A 22,304-nucleotide genomic window follows, 5' to 3' on the forward strand; every position below is an offset into this window, starting at 1 on the left:
TGCAACACGTGTTCCACACAGGAATACAGCTATGGAGCCTGGGCCTCATTGCTCCTGGGGAACGAGGTGCCACTGGCCACAGTGTGGGTCTGAGGCTGGACCAGCTCCTCACCCATGGCGTGGGCACTGAGCAGCACCCACCCATCCTGTAAGGACACCCAGAGACAGGAGGAGAACCTGGGTGGCACCGCCCAGGACAAGGAGATAACCTCCTCTCCTGAAGGCTCAGTGCTTTTGGAGAGGCTAACACACTCTGCTAACATACTAGCCCCTCCTCAGCTCTGCTCAGCAACATGCTCCCCTGAGAAACAGCCCAGGCTTCAGCCTCTCAGCTCACTGATCATTTCTCACTGCGAACCAGACACACATGAAAAGTTTCTGGAGAAAAGAAATGACAGAAATCTAATCATTTTTGTGCCCCACGTCAGCAGTACAACACCTACACATCAGAATGCTTAGCCTGTTGGAGTGGTTTTGGTTTGTTTTTATGTGAGGTTTATGGGGTGGTGGGTATCATTTTTCATCTCCTTCTCTTCTAAAGATTTAGTGTGATATGTGTGACATTCAATTTGCATCAGAGGATACAATTTTATAAAAGCACAATTCCCCTTTAAACTGAGACACTGAAAACTGTATTTTTGCTAAAACTTCTACAGCTGTGGAAAGTGTCCCTCTAAGCTTGGCTTAAAATAAGACGACTTACGTAGATATAAAACAATAATAAAACATACCTTAACTTGCTGATACGTGTCATTAGGTAAACTGCATTCAAGGTGAACCCGTAATAGACTAGCATTCATAGTTTCTGTCTGTAAGAAAGAAAAGTGAAGAAAACATAAAACACATTGCTTCAAATTCCAATTCACATACCATAATTTATAAAGATAATAGGACTGCTTCCTCATATATGTAACACAGCAATGTAAGGAATTTTTTAAAATGAATACAATTACTCTGTACAGTAGTTGAGTAATCAATCTCTGAATCTCAGGACTCCATCAATATCTACCTACTTATCAAACTATTATTACACATGATTATTAAACATTTATACAGCATCTGCATGAGAACTCTTACAAATTTTCTTATGCCAAAAAAACTGTACTCAACAGGGCCTTTGTGTGCAATATAAAAGCTTGTTTCCTTGTTTTCTGTGTATTTTCTTTGCTGACTGGATACTGAAATACAGTATCTAGGCCAAGGACATAATGCTTCTTGGACGTGGTCTGATACATAGGCTTCATGCCAAAATGGACAGACAGAAAATACTTGTTTTGCCTTTTTATTCACTAGAATGGGAAAAGAAAAGAAAATAAAAGATGACATTGACTGTGGCAGCTTGTAAAGCACTCATAAATCCAATGGGGCGACAGCACTAACAAAGCCAAGTATAGTTCATGAAAGCTATCTGGAAATCTGCACTGCCAAATTACTGGCACAAGCTTCACAGCCAGTATATCTCGATTCTGAATTAAATTTTTTAAAAAACAAAACAACAAAACAAGCCAGAATCAGAATGGCAGACCTGTCACTCTGTCAGTGCCTTTCTTACAGCCAAATGTCATGCTAATTTTGAGGCCAATGTGGAACCCCCACCCTCTTGTGATACTGATATATCTGAGTAGGGTATCTGCAGGTTCAGGTTTTTGAAGGTGTTGATGAAACTGACTTTAAACTATTTCAATAATTTGATGCTGAAAAGCAGAACTGAAGAAACTTTTGAAGGTATCTAGCACCCTATTTCACACCTTTTTAGTACAGTAAAAACAGGACAGGCAGGGGCACATGAGTAGAGAGATTTAGCACATGTGTGGCATTTCATGGGGTCCAGTTTTATAAAAGCACTGCCAAAAGGAAGCCAATATTTGCATTCCCAATTCAACAGGATTTCATACCAAAATGACTGAGGCTTCACACAAGAGGGCGACGTAGCCCCTGTAAAGGGGTGGTTAGTGGCGACTCAAACACTGTCCCCAGCACAGCTTTCTGGGGGACTCAAACTCCTGTAAAGTCTTTTCTTTTTTTACAGACGTTTTCGTCTGTATCAAATTGTGAGAGCGGGGAAAAAAAAACCAAACACATGGCTGCTAGTGGAGTTTTAACAAGGCAGTAAGATTACAACTTTGGAGGTCGTTTTTTGATCAGATAAAACCCGATGCTTAGAGTTCCCTTTTCAGTGCTTCTTTGAAAAACACTACTGCTTTCATGGTCCTAAAATAAGGATTTGTTAGCCCTTATTCAATGCCACTGTCATTTAAAGTAACTTAAGACCCGATATCCCTATTAAAAAAATCAGCTACATCGTATTTTCCAGTCTTTGTTTTTCTTGACCTGGCATAGATCTAACATGGGAACGGCTGTCCTTAAAATTGAAGCTTCAAATGTACAGAGGGGGAAAAAATGCTTACTGGGGTGTATTTGCTGTTGATCTGTTTTCTAGGGGAAATTTTTATTTCTTTGTGAGGCTATCTTCAGAACAGGAAATGGATTTGCATTTCTCTAAGGCAAACAATAATGCATAACTGATATGCCCAATATCTTACAGCACCACAGGATGGCTCTGAGTTAACCCTAAAGAGAAGATAATGCATCTGAGAAGGAAACACTGTCAGAGGCAGAGTTTCCAAACAGACAAATCCAGGACCATCTCCCAGCAGTGCAATCACTCCATTTATACTGTAAACATCACTGCTAATGAATCAGAGCAGAGAGCTGAGTTATGCAGCCAGTGTTTGTACCAGAGGCAAATTAAAAAGGAGAGACACAGCAGGGAAATCTCAGAGAGCTCTGCAAAGCATTGCCACTTAATTACCTGGTGCCTCTATTTTGTATTAGGTACTCGGGCACACATACTTGAATGTACACACACACTCAGCACCCAGAAATCCTATATGAACAAAGACAACTGATAGAAGCCACACAAATTCTCTCAAAGATTTTTGGATATATTCTTGCATCATTACCAGGACTGTAGAGTTGAAATCACTTCCTGGAGTTTGCCTACAGTATCACTGAAAAAGAACAACACTCACTGAACAAGCTTCCTCTTCTTCCTATAGGCTGATCCCTCAAAGTTCCTGTCCTGGACAATCCCTGGCCCTAAAGTGGTATTTCCACTCTGAATGGTGTTAATAAGCTGTTTCTGTAATAATGATTCAGCAGAGTTTCATCAGTTTTTTGCAGGTAGTTATCAGGATAGCACACCAAGAAAGCTCTACTGTCTTCCTTCCTTCCCTCTCCACACCCAAGCACCACACTTGGACATGTTCGCTTCTATGATCCTCTGCCCACCAGGGCAAAACATAGCTTAAGGAGTGTTACATTTCTGACAGTACTTGCAGTATTTCCCAAGCTGTCAGTTCATAAACTTTGAACTCCTCTGGGCAGTCAGCAAAGCAGTATCAGCGTGTCTCCTAAGATAAGACCCTCCACCCTGCATGCCACTCCTCCTCTGACATTTCCACCATCCTGAACACAGCCAGGCAGTGATGCAGCTGCCCTCTTAGTGCTGTCCAAATACTAACCAATGCCAAAACCCAGGCAACTATAGCGAAGACTACACCCAGAGGCTGGGTAAACAAAGATGACCTATATGGGCTGCACCATCTGTTACGGCTTAGTGGTAACTAGCCACTGCTGAGTGGCCACGTGGATGTACAACGGATTCACAGTGTGGGGCACTGCTCTTCTTCCTCCCAACAAGTGAGCCACAAACCCAGAAATCCTGGGATCCAGGAGCACAGGCAGAGCATGCCAATCCCAACCCTTCAAAAGCTGAAACATTGAAAAGGGTAACAGAAAGATGGAGACATTCAACAGTAAAAAAGGCAAGTTTGTTTTTTTCTTTTCTCATTAAGCACAAAAGTTTCTGCTTAAAAATACACAGGGATGAAGATGAAAAAAGGCCTTTGTGCTTTGCCCATTAAAAGATAAAGACAACACACAAAATGCATGAGAGTTCATTTTCAACAAAAATTCAAACACAAACCTGTCACATATTGTATTTCCAATGGAAACACTACCGTAAACTTCCATCTATAATCCCCAGGTATATGTTCTATTTCCAACACAAATAGCCTACAGTGGCAGAATTTTACCCATATCCCCTATTTACAATTCTGGCCTTGACCTTCAAAATAACTTTTTTTCAAATTGAAGAAGCTACAAAAGGGGTGGTCAATTTGGTGAAGAAATGGACAGCCCATTACCGAAGATACTACAGAGCATGGACACTTCAGCTTGGCTGAAAAGTGAAAGTTGAAAGTTCTGATGCCACCTACAAATGCTTCTGACTATAAGTGTCAGAAGCAGGAAGAGTTACATAAATTCAATGTGCATCTCAATATATAAAATGGCCACAAAGCAATTTAAATTGGAAGTCACGTGTAAGTTTCCAGCCATCAAAGTAGTAAGAGTAAGTATTTGGGGTAACAAAGCCTCCAGCAATTCTGGTAAGTCACTTTACCTAGCACATGATGGGACTAAATGATGTCAAAGATTTTTGGCCTTGTTGACCAAGGATGTCAGTATTACTGAACAATTTAAACATAACTGCCTTTAAAACAGAAGGCAAAAAATAGACACACAGCATGGAGCTCTCTGTCTGAGATTTCCAAGCAGTATCAGTGGACTTGAGAGGTAAGGACACCTTCCGTGTTTTAAAATAAAAGCTGTCACACAAGGTTAGAACTCAATCATCCAAAGGTGAAAAGGGATGTGCAAATGAGGCTTATGCTATCCTGAATTTATTAAAATAGATATTTTATGTCAGTTAAAAATAAACAGGGGGAAAGAAATGTGCATATGACTGAGTATGACTGGTTTGTTTTAAATGCTTTTCCACTACAAGACTCCATTCTACGTGTAATAGTTATGTATCCTTCAGCTTGCCCTTGTGTAGTCACTCACTCAAACCTCATCAACCTCTCTTCCTTCTACATCTTCTGAGCTTAAAATAGAAACTGGACAAAACAGAATGATACCATTTTTTTAATGAGATCTGGATCAGAATGTAAGGAAGATGAATTGAAGAAGGCACTTCTGCAGAGGACAGCTAGCTGTAGAGAAACATTCTTCTGAGAGGAACCCAAACTCAAACCATAAACTCCTGTCCAATATTTAGATCTTGTCTATCATCTTCAACAGAGAAGCCCATCCCACTGCTGCTCAAATTGATAACATGCAGTGAAAAATGTTTCCTCAATTACAATACAGCAGAGAAAAACTACACCCAGAGCCTGGAGAATTGAGTCAACACTCTCTCCCACCTCATGTCCTACAAGATTAGTGTCAGGTGGTACCATGCTGCACTGCTAAACATGACCTCAAGCTTGTACTACATACAAATAAAACGTAGGAAAATGTTTGTCATTCTACAGTGAGGAAAATGTCAAATGTACCCCGAAGTTTCTCCACTCAGGAATTCAGAATGAACTGTAAAAAAGCATGTATGCAACTTTCAGATTCTATCTGACAACAACCCATTGAGCTAGATATGAAGATGCAGACATTAACAGCATCAAAAAAAACCCTTCTCAGTTCTACCTCTAGCACCCCAAATTACAGAACCTGAAGATTTTTGCTTCCTTTCCTAGAGTCTGTCTTTGTTTGCCCACAAGCAAGCGCAACTGTGTGATTACAGGGAAGAGACTGGTATGGTGGAAAAGAAAGGGGGAGAAGGAAATTGTGCACTAACATTGGATAGAGGTAAGATTGACCTAAGATATACATAGCAGATTGAAAAATACAATCTATGCTGGTAATTTTTCTCAGGTAGAACAGAAGGCATCACAAAGGCAACTAACGCAGCTTACGTTTAGATAAAGTATTACATTTTGTTACATGCTAAGGTATTCTAAGTATGTTTTTGGAAAAACAACGTCTGTGTATAATACAACGGGAAATCTGAAAAATCAGTTTTTCAAATTATTCACTCAAAAGGTTCTGTATGGACTGGAAGACTATGACAATATCTGCAACTGCAACCAAATGACAGAAATCATTAAACTTCTTTCAGCTGCAGTATTTACGCCTCATAAATTCAGCTGGCTCTGTTCTCCAGAGCTCCTTTGCTCCCAGTAAGCAAAGCTGGTATCTTCAGCACTGACAGGAGCAGGAGGGGATGCTGCAGCCTGACTCTCAGCTCCCAGTCTCATCCATGCAGCATGCCATGCTTTTTAACTGTGGCTAATTGTTGGTGCAATCCTGCTGTAAATTCACATGGAGAACTGGCCAGAAGTAAAAAATAGAACAAACCAATAGAGCTTCCCACCCGTCTCAATTTTATGGTATGAAGTTTATTTTTTTGTTTAGGGCAGACCAATTATCCAGTTCAGTCAGAGCAGAGACTCACAAATAGTTTTGCCAGCACAACTTAGAGGGCACCCCACCACAGGGGCACGAAGAACAACAAGTGTGAATAGTTTAAATGCCAAAGACTGTCCCATAAAAGCAGCTGATCACAGTAACCCTGCATCTTGCAATCTCTCTCCTGCAGTCACTGGTACTGGGATTTTTTGCTAATGTTCCTTGCATCCTCACAACCTGAGGTCAAAAATCTTTTGAGGTTAAAGAGACTTAGGTTTCTCCCCTTGAAATGTATACTGTACCAGTGTGTGTGATGCCTGGATGCTCTGAATGTGTGGAAGCAGTAAGTAGACATTTGCTAGCTGCACTTGAGGTTCTTCTGGAGAAGACATCAGACTTCCTGTTCCAAAAACCTGGTATTAAAAAAAAGGTCATTACATCAATATCTAAAATTTCAGTTATAACAGCAGCTTGCAAAACTACATTGCAAATAACAACAATCTTCCCAAAAAACAGATCAGTTTTTCATATTAAATTCTTTTAAAAGACAATAAACATAAAGTTCCAATGTATAAAGTTATCATAGACATAAATGGCACTTCAGAATTGTCACTCCTTCAGGCACTATTACAAAGACAAAACAAAGCACTCACCAGCAGAGCATCAGGTTATCTCAAAAACAAAGTATCTATATTCTTCTACTATTCTCCAGGCAATTACAATACACCTATCACCATTTAGGAAAGAGGTAATTTCTGAGAAAACTTTGTTACTAGTCCCACCTGAATATTGAATTCAATGGCTCTGCCTTAGAAATTGAGTAAAATATTTTCTCCTTATTTTTGTTTTTAAAGACTTCAGTTTTCAGAACACTGTCAGATTTGTAATTTGGAGGGCTCTACTGCACTTATATTTTGCTCCACCAAGATTAGTTTATTGACAAGGAGATGCACAATAACTGAGGCATGTGGAGCCAAGAGAGATCAAGGAGGCAGGGGATCATCAGAGGCTAACTAAAATTACTTTGGGCTTTTCACTTGTATGCATATATTTGTTGTTTTTTAAGAGGAAAAATCCACGTATTTTTAATTAAGAGGATAACAAAATGCATTCTATGCTCACTGAAGATCTCTGACTACAGATAGAAAATACCAAAACAAATGGAATATGCCTTTTTTTCTTTTTAATTGAGGTATTTATAATACAGTGGTGCCTTGTCTCCATTTGGGTGATTCTTCTGAACATACTCTCGAACAAATGCATTAGAAACATCAGATGTTTCAAGGCTTTGGGGCTCTCAAGAGCACTGTAACTGTGCATGAAACACTCAAGTCATGCCTCCTTTTGAAACTCTTAAACCTAATGTGAGCTGAAAACATGGACAGCTACTTCCTCTGTCTCAGGTGGCTGGTGAAAATGTCCAGCAAAACCAGTCTGCTACTGATTTTTGCAGGACTCCAACAGGAAACAAACTGATTTTGAGGCGGCACTGACAACTGCTTCCCTGCAACTTGTTGATAAAAGGCTGAGCTGACTGGGCAATAAATTAAGGGCACAGGGAAGGGTGAGATGTCAAAAAGAAAAGGTCAATCCCTCCGTAATGCATTTTTTCCCTCATCCTTGATGATATGTTCCTGCCAAATGTGTCATTTCCTCTAATAAATACCACATAACTGCAACATTTGTATTAAAATCCCATGCACTTCAACTGAACTTACCTATGCTTTTATTTAAGGAGCTTTGTTTTCCAGCACAAGATCAAAGTATAGGAATGAAATAGTTTGATGATTGATTAAAGTTGTCAGTCTTTTTAAATCTCTAAATTCAGAGTTAGGATTTTTCTTCATCAAAATAATAAAAGCCAAGAATTTGGAGTATATAGTGTCCCTTATAAAAATTTTTAAAAGCTAAAGACCTGCTTAAATTCACCAGTTATCCAGAAAACGGACAGCTTTAAGGCACAACCATTACTTCAACTTTCATCTTTTATGGGCCTAAACCTCTAACCCTGTGCTACATCCCCAATGTGTTTACATAAAATCCTGCAGAGTAGCTGAAAACCACCTAAAATATTTCCTAGTGGGTTTTTCCCACCAAATGTATTCCAGCACAGTGCAGTCTAGACTACACTAATACATGAAACTAATTAGACTGTGATCTTTTAAGTACAGACATACAAATACACTTGCTTTTACTACCACAACTAGCCCCACTAACAGCATTAAGTTTAACCATATACATATGGTATATGGTATGTCATCATGACACTAGCACGATCTGGAAAAGGGATGAATTGGTAACATTACTCCACCTGATCTCTACCAGGAATTCAATAAACTTTCAAAGTCCCTAAAATTATGAAAACCAATTTTTAAAACACAAGAAAATCCAAAACCCAAGCTAAGAATAAGAGTAGTTCTCTGATATGAAAAATAAGAGCAGTTACCTGATATGAAAGAACTCCATGAGATGAGGTATTTATAAATAATGAACTTTCAATACTGCCTTCTTCTGTGGGCAGGAAGAGTACTCTGAAAGACATCTTTCCCATGGCTGGAATCACCTGCAGAGAGCACAAAGAAGCTTGCTTGCTTGGTGCCAGTGATCACACACTCCCCACTCAGTCACAGGGCCCAGAGGACACTTCCACATGTACATGCCCATCTGTAAATCCCACTAAGCAGAACCTCAGCACTGAGAAGTTTCATCTGTGCACAACTCTCAACTGTTACTACAAAGAGCTGAGATCACACAGCAGCTTGCCAAGTTATGGCTGGAGTTTCTCAGCTAGCATGGGGCCTCACCAGCCAAGGCTTCTTTTTGGATATTAACCATGCAGCATGGACAGCCTGTGAGTGCACAGAAACACCTCCCCACACAGAGAGATGGCTACTGCAAAGTGAATCAGTGCCCCTGTGATACACAGGCAAATCAACCAAGTTGAACTTAGACAACACTCTCAGTAACTGTGGAATAACAATGACATTTACGTCTGCACAGTAACACCCATTCAGCTATAGTAAAAGCAAAAATCAGATGAAAACATAATAAAACCCCTTTGCACATCAGCAGAGGATAAAAACTGGGCTTCATCCAACTGAGATCACAGCAATTCATTCTTAACATGCATTATATTGTTAAAAAAATCAGAGTTGAAATAATGGTCTTAGATCATAAAGGCAATTATGCCCATAACTGCAATACAAAATACATAAAACATTTCACTGCAGGTTTTTCTGACGAATATGCAAGACCATTCAAAAGACTGAAAATTCAGGGCTGTAGGACACCCACATGCCTGTGGATTACTGCATAATGCTGCTTAAAGCAGAATGTGATTTAAACAGCCTCTCTAACACTGAAAAATTCTTCTCCTCTTCTGTTAATGTCAAACACGTTTCCTACTGTAGGTTTTGGATGGCTTCTCCCAAACAAGTCTAAGTAGAAGTGAACAAAAACACCACTAGCAAAACAGAAAAAGAGCTGGAGGTCCTACAAAAAAGCACAAAAACACAGAATGAAGAGCTCATGCCAGAGGAAGCAGGAAGGCTTGGCACTTGGCCATTACATACTTTCCAAAAGCACATCAACACTCACCCGGCTATGAGCAGGAGACACATGAAACTGTCTAGTAGCTGTAAACACTGAATTGACTACAACATCTCTATCTCTACTAGGGTTGTAGGCATGCAGCATTTTAGCTCTGGGTAACCCCAGTAACCTAAAACAGGAGAAAAAAAAAGATAAATAAATTATTCACTTTATAAACACATGAAAGAAACAACACAAATTACCCTAAAACATGTTCATCTGCAACAGTTACCTAATTGTAATTTATCTTTGGAAACACACCCTTTGGAAACACACCAAACAAATTTTGCCTTTAGTATACAAAGGCAAATATGTAACACTGGGATGTGAGGTACACTTGGCCAAAACTCACTGGAATAACTAGGAGTTAAAAAAAAAACCTTACAAAGCACGAAGTTTTGGATAAAAAGATTTAAAAAAACTGAAGTCTTGTTTTGTCAGCTAAAGCAATGATTCTCTTAAGGCTTTTGCTTTAGCTAGTACACCCTAAACCCCAACATCTTAGACATTCCTCCAGTGCATCCTCTGAAATATTCCTTTAACTCACAAGGAGACTGTGTTTCTTTTTGGTTACTGAGAGATCAAAGTCTCATTATCACTTCAGAACAATTTTTAAAGTTTTCTTAAAAGAGAACTAAGAAAAACCTCATTTATTCTACCAGTATGTTTTGCTTGGGACTCTGGATTTTGTTATCAGAATTTAAAGGAAACAACAAGCCCTTCCTCCACTAGAAAGGCAATCTTTCAAAAATGAACAACCAGTATGAAGCAATTATTTGATCATGCAGAATCACCTGAAATGTACACCCAGAATGTATTATATTCCCAATTATATTTTCCTCCTTCTCAGAACTATGTTGATTTTAACTTACAAAACACTGCAAGGCAAGAAATGCACTTCCAGCTCTGTGGCAATTACTTACTATTTCTCTGTTTTTCAGATGATGGCACGATCCCAGCTAATGCTTTTTACCCAGATGGAGCCCAGTGTAGCTGTTCCTCCACACTTCATTATTACCAAAATAACAATCATGTAAGATACTCACTGCATTCCAAAATGCAGAACTGATGGGTGAAAATGTAAGGCCTTCCCATTTGGAGGCATTTTTGCTGAGAAGCTGAAAAAAGGGAAAAAAAGCCACAATTAATATTTAGTGGGAATGATGCTACAATCTGCAGGGAAGGAAGATACATTGCAGGCTCTTAACTCTTTCTATCCTGAAGCTTCCTTCTTTGCACAGGTCTCCACAGTCATGCTGGCACCTGTTTATGGGGCTGTGCAGTGGACTGCAGAGGGAAAACAACTGGGAAGAGTCCTGAGGAATGAAAATTACGTCAGCATGGAGCAGATTACTCGCCAATTAAATATCTATGCAAGCACTGGCACGAGCACACCTGAGAGATGTAGAGGTAGAGAAGAGCAGCTTGGGCAAAAGTAGAGATCAAAAGAAGTTTTTATATAGTTGTTGCTGTAATGTAAAAGCCAGCTTGCTTCTGCTATGCAGAACAGAAGAAAAATACTGTGAAGCACATACATCATCTTTCCTTTGCCCTACAAAAAGTCACAGTAAAGTTCCTATCAGTTCTACGACATTTTTAGCTTATTTCAAAATTACTCAATACCCTGTAACATAGAAATTCCATGATATCTTCACCATTTTCTCAATTAAAAGTTGTCTTCCACAAGTCCCAAAAACCACTGTGGTAAAAAACAAGCCCAGCATTTGTTTATTTTATCTGCATACCCAGTGCCACTCTGTTAAAAGCTTCCCCAGAAGCAGTATGCATGTTGAATAGCCAGAACCAGTTTAATCTTTACTGGATGATGCTAATAAGCATCCTAGCAAGGATGAGTCAAAGAAGGGAGAGCTTGACTGCGGTCTCATTAGGTATCCAGCTGCTTTGCATAATTTGTGGTAGTACAGTCAACTGGTTCCCAATTTTAAAATGTAGTTCTGCGACATTACACCTTTAGTATCTCTTACTCTGCACATAATCCTGCTGTTATATTCCAAAGCAACAGACATCACAATTTATTATCGGTCAGGAAAAGTAATAGTTATTATTATGAAAACCCACAACTTTTATAAAAACATAGAATCATAGGATGGATGGAATTCTCTCACTACTGTAGCAGGTAGAATGCAATATATCCAAGTAGCATTCCTGAGGAGCTGCTAGCGACAGCCTCCTTCCAACCACCTTGTCTCTGCAGCAGCCCACTCTTGCTCCATTCCTAGAAACACTGCAGCAACCAGCACCTTCTTCCCCTTCCAAAAATCAGCCTCAGGTGAATACCCAGAAGTCTGAGTACTGTTGTAACATATACAAATTAAAATTGCTACTGTAGTAAAAGCCACAGATATTTGAGGAAGATATGTTTCTTGAAGGTCCTCGAATCCTTTTATTGTACGCATACACATGAACAGCAGAATAAAAGTTAAGCCACTGGTTAATGCACTACAGTATGACCTTGAACCTCACCACAGCATCTTACAGGTATTGCTGAAATACCTCTTCTCACCAGAAAAATCTTTCCTGACAACAGCCAAGAAGTTGAGTGCTTCTCTCTGCCAATTCATGTGATTGGCAGTAGCTCTCCAAGACTAACCTTCTTTCTGGGGAATTCCAGCAGCATCAGCTCTTTTCCTCCAAGTTCTTTCTCTTTGCAATAGGTACCAAATGCACCAGCTGGGTGCAAATTCAGCAGTGCATGTAGGAGACTGCATTTAATTTGGTCTAGGTGAACATGGCCATGCTGTAGCACTGGCTCTTAAAAATGCACTGTATTGCTGTTCACTCAACCCTCTACTAGTCAAAAAACAGGAAAATCCCTGTAAGAGTAGCAACAGGAGGATCCCAGGGGTGCCATTTATTCCTTCTGGAGGTGGCAGCCTGGACCTTGCATGGTTGAAGGCAAGACTCACTTAATGACCTGTGCAGGTTCCGAGTAAGCTCCTGAGTACAGAGATAACTTTGGAGCATCCATGCACACTGCTTGACCAGGAATGGTCCTGTGATTACAAGACATCCAGTTTCTGCTTTGCACCCCACGACAAGCTGCCAAGTCACTTCAAGCTCCAGCCTGGCCCAGAAAGCAGAACAGCCACATTCCTGTGGCACCGTGCCCATCACCCAGCCCACCGTCCAGCCCCAGGGCAGCTGCACCACTTATCAGCGCCCCGAAGCAGTGCCAAAACATAACCTGAGAGCTGAGTTTCTTCAACAACAGAACTGGTGGAAAGAGAACTACCACTGCTTTGGGTTGGTTTTTTCCCCCTCAAGGGAAAAGATGACAGGTTGGAATAAAGGGAATGGGCAGGAGAACATTCTGCTCATGACAATCAAACAACTAGGACATGCTTTGAAGCGCACCACTGTACAGAGAAAGAGACAGGCCCATCTACATTAGAAGTGCACTTCTCCAGTTTCTGCCTCTAAAAGGCAGCTGGAAGCTGGCAGAACACCATTCTGCATCCCCATGCTCCAAACACAATTCAGATCTCTGTGGGGAATCTGACACTGAAATAAACACCAAGGCAATTTACTTAGACATTTAAAATTTGAAGTCACTTCTAACAAAAAAACCCTACTTTTTTCTATAAGAACATCATCTCACCAATAGATTCACCTCAAATTATGCCCTAAATTGCTCTTTTAGCTACAGATGACGTGTCCAAAAAAAGTACATGGCTCCTTTCATGAGAATGTCACAGGCTTGGGAAAGACAGAAATATCTGCCTAAGAATGGAAGTCTTGAAACAACAAATGTGGAGAAACAGGCCTCTTCACAACAGAAAAGGCCTGGTTTCCAGGTTTTACTCTTTCAGCGCTTTTAAAATCTGCTAGCATCCCATTCAGCATGCCATCTAACAAAGCTGGTCCCCACGTTCCATGGCATCTTTTTTGGCAGACCAGTTGAACAGCATCTTCTGAATGGCAGATTTTGACAGAGCAGTTCAATTCCAACATTTCAGAGGATACTTTAAAGCATGAGTGAACTGGAGGAGAAAGAAACAGAAGAGGGGAAGGAAATTCTTGGCAATTACTTTGAACACTCAGTATGCACCAAAATCCTGGTTTAAATGGTGCTGTTATCACTTCCCAGCCCAACAGTTCAATGCCCTTCCTCCTCTCCATCCACACAATATATCTAAAACCCTGACAACCCTGAACCATCCATTTCCAGGAAAAAAGAGTAAGAAAAATTGGGGAGGGCACCACATGGTCACCCAGAGCACCAGGAGGATCTGGGGACAGGTTCTGGCAGGAAAGGTGAAGGTAAGCCCATAAAAACTTCAGCTCATCATCCTTGCTTGCAGAAAACACCCAGGAGAGAGAGACAAATCCCAAATGTGCACACAACCATCACGAATGCCTGCCGGGGAGAAAGGTGGATGTGGAGCTGAAAAAAGTGGGCTGGAGGGGAGGTAGGGTAAGGAAGAGGGGTGACACCAGGGGAGAAGTGCAGGATGGAGGAATGCAAGCACCATTAATCACCTGCGCAAGCAGAGGAACACAACTCTAGGGCAGCATTTTTGGGGGAATTTTTTTTTGTTTTTTAAAAGGTGCACGAGCTGTAAAATGTTAAGCTACCATATTCCCTCCCCTAAGAAGCCCCAGAGGTGCTTGAACATGGAGAAGCTCCAGCCTTTCACAATGTTTCCTGCTTCAGGAAAGAACGTTTTGGCGTCCTGTTGGTGTGGGACTAATGAAAAGAGATGCTAATACAGGGATGCTGAGAGCACTGTTAAATACAGCATTGATATTGTTTTGCCCTTGCTTCTTTCATTTCTGTTAGGCTGTGATGTGTAAAGTAAATACAAGTAAACAACCAGGTCAGTATTTCCAGTCCCAAACCCTAATGTTTTTATGCAATGTATATTACAAACATTTGTTTGAAATAAGCAAAAGCCTTATGCTTCCCCAAAGTCCAACAGAAACAGATCTTTTTTCACAGGAGATTTGTTCCTACTTCACTGGTCAAAATCACAAGAGAACTATTTCTCCTAAAAATCCAAACAAAAGAGCAGATCCATCCTGAATAAATTGCTGCAGATTGCATTGGGGGTTTTTGTTTGTTTTGCCTTTTTTTTTAATGAAATTTTTAAATTGAGCTAATTCATCTGATTATACACATAAAACACTCAATCTGCAGAATTAGCTCTTTTATGTCTTCCTTGTATCTTTAATTCTTCACTTGAATTGATTACTTCATACTATCTTAGCATGCATATTATCCGATGATTCAGATAGCAACCTCTGTAGCTGAAAATAATCACAAATGTTACTTGGTTCCCTTTCTTCTTCCTTCCTTTTTGTATGCTTTGTTCACAGCGCATGCTGAAAAAAGCAAGTCAGGGAAAGGCATTTTATTGTCAGGCCTTTTGCTTTATGGCTGCAGGGGTTTCTTGGAAGCAGCAGGCAAAAAGGACTGGATTCTTGAACATACAAGAGGTCCTTTTTGAGTGTATCTGTTTAGGCAGTACTGTTTTATTTCTCAGTATATTGATAAAAGTAAAATTTTACTTATGTTGAGCATTTTAGCACTTTGCATCACCAGTGCAGTCATGTTAATGAACCCACAAGATGAGGTTTTGAGATATGAAAGTGTGTACGTATTGTACAGGAAAGTACATTGTTTATGCAAGCTGAAATAGAGAAAATGAAATAAAACCTCTCTTTACTGACTAATTTTAGATTCATTCCTCTGAACTACACCTGATAAAGAAAATACAGAATGGAACACATAGGGAAACAATCCATCCCAGATACTTTTAATCATGTTGATTGTAGCTGATGCAAAGAAATTATTCTGACAAATGAAAATAGGCAATTAAGGGGTAATAGACATAGAAACAGAAAAAGCAGCTGAATCAAAGTCTTATGCAGAGCTAATATAAAGCTTTGGTTCATCATATCCCTAGTCCCTCTCTTCTCTCAACTTCTCCATTACCAAAGGCAGTAAAAGCAGCAACCCATATTAGGAACATTAAAGTGCAGCTCCTGAAAGACACACAGTGTCTTTGAGAGAGATCATGAAATTGGTTGGAAATACAAAATTAAAATTTGAGTTTACTTGGCAACTTGAGTTTTTGGCAACTCTGCCAAAACCAGAAACAGGAACAGTTTTAAATTATGATTTTTTTGTAACCTTAACTTCCTTCCTAGAGACAGAAAGAGTCCTCAGAAACCAGGAAATTGTCCAGGTTGCAATAACCCTGCACCACTCATGGGCAAGCTACACACAGTGTGTCCCTGTGGGGACCTGGAGAAGAGCAGTGACATTTGCCACCTTCACCTCCAGAGACTTACAGGACTTCTCCTGAAGCCCTGTACCAACCCGTGACAATATATGAATCATTCAGTCTTTCTAGATTTTTCTCACTTTAAAGAAAAAGAATGACCAAAACATAAAAGAACACAAATGAGAATTTTGAATGCTGGAAACCTAGAGGTCCCAAAGGCTCCCTTATTTTTAGCACTGCATTTTTTAGGAAGAGAGGGAGGACTGACTCACTGCTTCTGAATGCTTGGGATTTGTAACCCATCATTAGGAATTCACTTACATGCTTTACCAAAGATCTGTGTTTCTTCTGGAAGAATTTTTTTTTTACTGTGAGGGTAATGAGGCACTGCAACACGTTGCCCAGGGGAAGTTGTGGGTGCCCCGTCCCTGGAAGTGTTCAAAGCCAGGTTGGACAGGGGCTCTGAGCAATCCAGTCTAGTGGAAGGGTCCCTGCCACAGCAAGGGTATTTGAACTGGACTGAGGTCCCTTCTGATCCATTCTATAATTCTGTAAGAAAGATGGTTGCCTTTATTTCCTCTGAAGCACACTGTGTACATCAAGGACTGAATCCCAGACTGTGGAAAGCAGGAAAGGCCAAAACAGTGTTACCTAGCAACTAACATGTGCATGCATACCTGCTGCTTTGCATGTTTGTGCCACAGGAAAATAGGCAAGGGCAGCTAAACCAGAAGAAACCAGCTAAATGGATGAGACAAGCGCTCTAAAAACAAATCCCATAATTTATGGCATAATGTAGGGAGGAAGGCAAGTCTATCAACATTTTCTTTCTTTTTTATTGCTTAAACTACTGAACTTGGAAAAGCAATATATAGCTAAGACCTGCCCACAAAAGTCTCAATGAGCTGATGACTTATTTACAAAGGCAGTGAAGTAAAGGGGTGGGTAAGCCTAGCCTGTGTAAAGCAGAAACCATTCTGTTACTTCCACCTGGTCCCTCATGCATTGCTCTGCTCCATACTCTGGCCCTGGTGTTTCCATGGCCATGGGTCACCTTCCTAGTCAACCTTCTCTCCTCTCACTGCCTGTGGTCCTCCCCCTTTCTACCAAGTTCTGCAATAGCATTTACACAAACCATTTGCACAGCATTTACCTAAGCCAGTAGTGCTTCAGTTTCATTCAGTACAAAACAACAACAAAAACTGCAATGATCAAACTCAAGAGTATCTCACCCGATAAGCCTTAAAGCCACATTTCTCAATGGGGTGTAAATAGAAGGACACAGATTTTTAAAAAAATGGCTTTTCTCTTTACCTTCACAACCAAACCCTCACAACCAATTCCAAAGAAGTTAAATGCAGACCACAATAAAATTGAGATTAAGACTCATAAAGAAATCTAGGGGAGATGATGACCAGTGAGGGACAAAGTGCTACAGAGAACATCTCGGTGAAAAGAAAAGGCTTTCTTCCCCAGCTGCGCCTGTGGTTTGCATTTGAGTAGCAGGAGCAGCACAATAAAGCATGTTTAAGAGCAAAATGGAATTACTCCCTCCCATAAATCAATCCCCAACTTCTGAAATAACTGAAATCTGTAGTAAATTAAGACATTAATTCACAATTACTTGAATTCCTTTGAAATTGTTTTCTGAAACCGTTTCTTTGAAATCCTTTACTCACCCGAATTTCAAGCAACTCACTAGAGATGTTCCAGGGGGACCATGTACATATTAGGCATCTTGGACAGACAGCAACTAAGCTACTTGTTTTGGATGACTGTCCAGGGCTCACAAGATCAAAATGCACATCAAACACATTTTCCTCTGAAGTACCTCTACTGCTGCCAGCAAATCCCAAATATCCTGCCAGGCAGAACATCCACCTTCATTTTATTTTTGGCTTCATATAATTCAACAACTGCATTTACATTCTGCAATATTTCATGAGGTAAACTCTGATAACTGCTCTCAAATAAAATCTTTAGCTTGCTTTTCTCTTTTATAAGCTTCTTTACAATTTATCTTTTTCAAAGAAATCAGCAATCTTCCATTAAAATTAAAACTGCAGAAACAATACAATTTACTCTTTTTTTAAGTTCTTCCCAATACAAATTAAAAGAGCCACTTGCCCAACACAAACACAGAGTTTTTGCTCCATCAGGAGCCTTGGTATTCTGGACGTTTTGTCTTTACCAGGTCCTGGACCTAGGAGGTTTTAAGAAATTACTGCATTTTCATGTCTCTTTGAAGACTGCTTCTAGCCCATGAGTATGCAAAATAAAACCAAAAATCACAAAAGCAGCTCGTGCTAATTTTTTTTTCCTTTTTAAACATCATAATTTTTTAGCCAAATTCACTTTTTTGCGTAATTTGCTCACCCTATCGTTGCCGAACCCTCAAAAAAAAACCCCTCAGAACATTTAGACTGCCTACATAACACAGGTTTGTTCTTCAAAAACTGCCACTAAGATCACAAATAATTGCTGAGATGTTACTTTTTGCCCACCTTACTCGATTAACTACAATGAATAAAGGCAGTCAAAGCTGAAGCCCCCTGGCCTATTTAATTCATGTACAGAAGTAGCTGCTTTTTGAAGAACACGCCCAACTCTCACAAAACCCAAAACCCCTACAAGAGAAGCTATCAGTCTCCACATCTCTGAAAGATCAGGTCCTCCAGCCACACTCCTGCCCAGCATCTCTGAACTGAAAATAAAAGATTGTCAAGCGAGAGATGTGCTGCTCAGAGCCTTTTTCAGACACTTTAAAACCACGAGCCCTAGAGAAAGGGCGCATGGAGAAGTACCTAGAGAAAAGGCTTCCACGGTGTCACCATGCTGCCTTCTCTGGCTAAAACCAAAGCACTAATGTAAGCCTTGAGCAGAAATACCATGAAATTTAAATTACTGTTCCCTACCCACAGTTTTCAAAGCCTTTTATTGAAAGCAGTCAAAATTCACAGCACAGCCCCATGAAAGAGGCAGGATAAAAGAACCTTTAAAAAGTCAGGAGATAGGCCACAAGCCCACCTGCCTTTTACCTAAGAAGAACATAATTATTTTTACTTACTAGGTAGCAAAGCCTTTATTTCTGTCATTGCAATGGCAAAATGACAGCAGAAAATTTTAGTGGGAAGGGCAGTTTTCAAGTATAGGCCTGTATTAACATAACTACAAAATGAACAAAACAAGAGGCAGGTATTTCAGAAGAAACAAATTCTATCACACCTGCCTCAATTAAATGAATTCCCACAAAAGTAACAATGAACCTATTTGCTTTTCCTGCAGCGTGCCTACAGAACAATTACCAGCAGAGAAGGAAGAGACCCAAGTGACCTCACCAAGACCTCACCTTTTTAAATGCACCAACTGCAATTCTGTTTTTAACAGTAAAAATAAAAATTCATTTCATCAAGCACACCCAGTTTTACTCAAAAACTCTCCCCAAGCTGAAGAGCAAAGGGCCAGCTTCTGTCAAGTAAGTAGCAACCCTTCCTCCTTCAAGTGTTTCACTTCCACATGCCAGGGAAACTAGTTTTCCTCCAGCTCTGAGAATCTGGCTCCTGCCTCGAGAAAAGCAGGACGCATCGACAGGAAGCACTGTGGGGCTGCACAGCTCACAGCAATAGGAAGTCACATTCTTGTCAAATTTCACTGCACCCAACCATTTCCTTTTTCTACATCAGGCACAGCCAAAAATTTCTATCTTGACAGAAACCATTTTAAGTTACAGCAGTTCAGCAAAATGCATGAAAGAGCTCTGTGGTCACTGATAAGCTTGACCTGCTTAATAATTAAGAGTGATAATCTTCCTACAGTAATTAAGAGTAATAATCTTCCTATGGGAGCTGCCTTTTGCTGTTTCTACATTAATCCAAGCCTTTTAGTTTCTTTTTTATAAGGAAAGGCCTGTAGGACAGCCTGTGCTTGCCTGCTGGACCTAAACAGCCCATAGGAAGCCTTTACACTGAACCCATTAAGTGCCAAAAATCCCACGATCCTTCCCCATGCCTTGCTCCTCCCTGGGAAAAGAAAAAAAGAATGCTAACTAAAAAGGAAACTAAGCAAATATAAGAAAACTCAGACTTAGGACTTTGAAAAGTAGTAACTTCTGCTTTTAATTTATTCCCGTTGATCTGGACAGTGCACCTGATACCAGTTTCCCTCAAAAGAAGTTGCAGAAAAGTCATTCAGATCACGTCTCAAAGCTACAAAAAATACCCAACAGTGGAAAACATCAATCCGGACTTTGCATTTTTTCCTCTTCTATGAATTTCAGCCCAGATTTTTAAAAACAAAGTATAATCTTTGAGCATCAACCTTTAAGAATAGCAATTTACCCATGAGCATTCAATACCATGCCTTGTTTAAACCAGCATATGAAGACAGACAACCAAAATCAGCTTACTATGGAAAACTGTACAAGTTATCTCCAAGCACTTTAACAGGTAGCCTTAAATGCTACAAATGCAAAAAAAGCAAACACTCCAATATACAGTTTCACTCTACTAGCAGTAATTTATTTTACAAACTGATAACATGCTGGGGAAGTCCCTTAAAACCTTAAAACCATGCACCACTTGCAAAATCCTTTTACCAAACCACTTGCTTGAGTAATAGACCAAGACGAGCTTTCTCAGGGCTATGTTTCAGTTTTATAAGGACAGAAGTCATTGTCACTATTGACTGCCAAATTTATTAAAACCTTAATTATCTCCTCTAGCAGATGGAACTTCATACAAGACTTTCTGAAGCATCTCCAAATGCTTCAAATTTGTTACCACAAATTTAAACTACGTAAGTTTCCTAAAAAATACACAGTTTCTCATGTAATTGAAAAGCATTTTCACAAGCTGTACTATATGAATGTGAAAATATGATGCAAATAAAAATATATGGAGAAGAAGCAAGGCTACACTTTTCTGTAAGGTACTGTAAGTGTGGTGTTGCAGGGGGAAGCTGTGGTCACACAGACATCCTATGCATGCCAAGGAAACCAAGCTGCTCCCCCACACTCCAGGGGCCACTACCAATCTTCAGGATGAAAAGTTAAAGTCACTAGCCAAACCCCAACAGTGAAAAAGTAGCTTCAACCCCAAACCACCAACACCATCTCACCAGGAGCATCACTCTCTTCTTGTTTTCCACCCCTCCCAGTCGGGATGTGTTACATCCTCTTTAGGCCCCCTCCAAATGTTTCAGCATCCTGTGGCGAAGCTTTCTGTTCTGGCATTAATTCATTGAATCTATGCCATATGTGATGTGTGGAACTTCTTTTAGATAGGACACAAAATACAGAACCTTATGAAGAACCTCTTAAAAATAGCAATAAAAAAAATGCAGACTATTTTTATTGTTCACTGGCATTTATTAACTGATAGCACTGTGCATTTTCACCATCTCTATGCTTCAATAGCACAGTCATATAAAGCTACTCTCAAACAAAGAGCTTTTCTCTTCTAGCTTCCCATACAAAACTCCAGTTATACTTCAAACTACATCCCCTCCTGCAGTCAGACAAAGAAAGGGGAATCCTGCACAGCGTCAGATCATTGCTACTTTTTCACCTAAAGCCTGTAAACCCGCAAGGTGACTGGACACCACTGCAGACAGCCTGAAAAATTTCCCAGGCTGCCCCTTTTGAAAAGTGCAGCTTGCTGAGCTCTCCTGTCTTGTGTCACTCATCACTGTGGTTTGGGGTGTGCAAAATGGAAAGACAGCTCCATGACTTAATGCTATTAATAAAAACAAGCATGCTCGCGGTGTGTTTGTGACCTACTCCTAAGTACTATTGTGTATTTATGGTTCACTAGATTACACAGTTAAAGGAAACACTCAGATATGAAAAAAATTATACCAGAAAATTCAAACTGGCAAAAAAACAACAACAAAGAAATTGGCATTACCAGGATTAGTAGTTGCAACACTTATCACAGAAACCACCAGGTCCTTACAAAACATCTGGGATCTGTTGAAGCCAATGCACAGCACATGCTCTCAGCCAATTTCTTCTGATGTACAAAATGCTGCAGCATTCTGCTATTATACAACACAGAACCATATGAAACACAAGCTGCTTCACAGGTTTATTAACAAAATGTCTACCACTAAAGAAACCTCAGGTATGTTACAGCTCTGAATTCCAGCAAGGGGCACCTAAAG

At 40.1% G+C, this 22,304-nt stretch overlaps 1 protein-coding gene across 2 annotated transcripts in view; it reads right to left on the reverse strand.

Annotated features, from left to right (window-relative positions):
• TMEM131L (transmembrane 131 like) overlaps positions 1 to 22,304 on the reverse strand; it is a 71,810-nt gene that overhangs the window by 34,251 nt on the left and 15,255 nt on the right. For both annotated transcript variants that reach the window (XM_031055423.1, XM_014310826.2), the window contains exons 2-6: positions 10,944 to 11,015; positions 9,904 to 10,027; positions 8,753 to 8,869; positions 6,609 to 6,719; positions 732 to 809 (exon numbers count right to left, since the gene is read on the reverse strand). In XM_031055423.1, the coding sequence (XP_030911283.1) occupies positions 732 to 809; positions 6,609 to 6,719; positions 8,753 to 8,869; positions 9,904 to 10,027; positions 10,944 to 11,002 (489 nt within the window). In that variant the 5' untranslated portion in view covers positions 11,003 to 11,015. The remainder of the gene's footprint in view (positions 1 to 731; positions 810 to 6,608; positions 6,720 to 8,752; positions 8,870 to 9,903; positions 10,028 to 10,943; positions 11,016 to 22,304) is intronic.

The sequence above is a fragment of the Geospiza fortis genome, unplaced genomic scaffold (genome assembly GCF_000277835.1).
Source record: "Geospiza fortis unplaced genomic scaffold, GeoFor_1.0 scaffold40, whole genome shotgun sequence".
NCBI lineage: Eukaryota > Metazoa > Chordata > Aves > Passeriformes > Thraupidae > Geospiza > Geospiza fortis.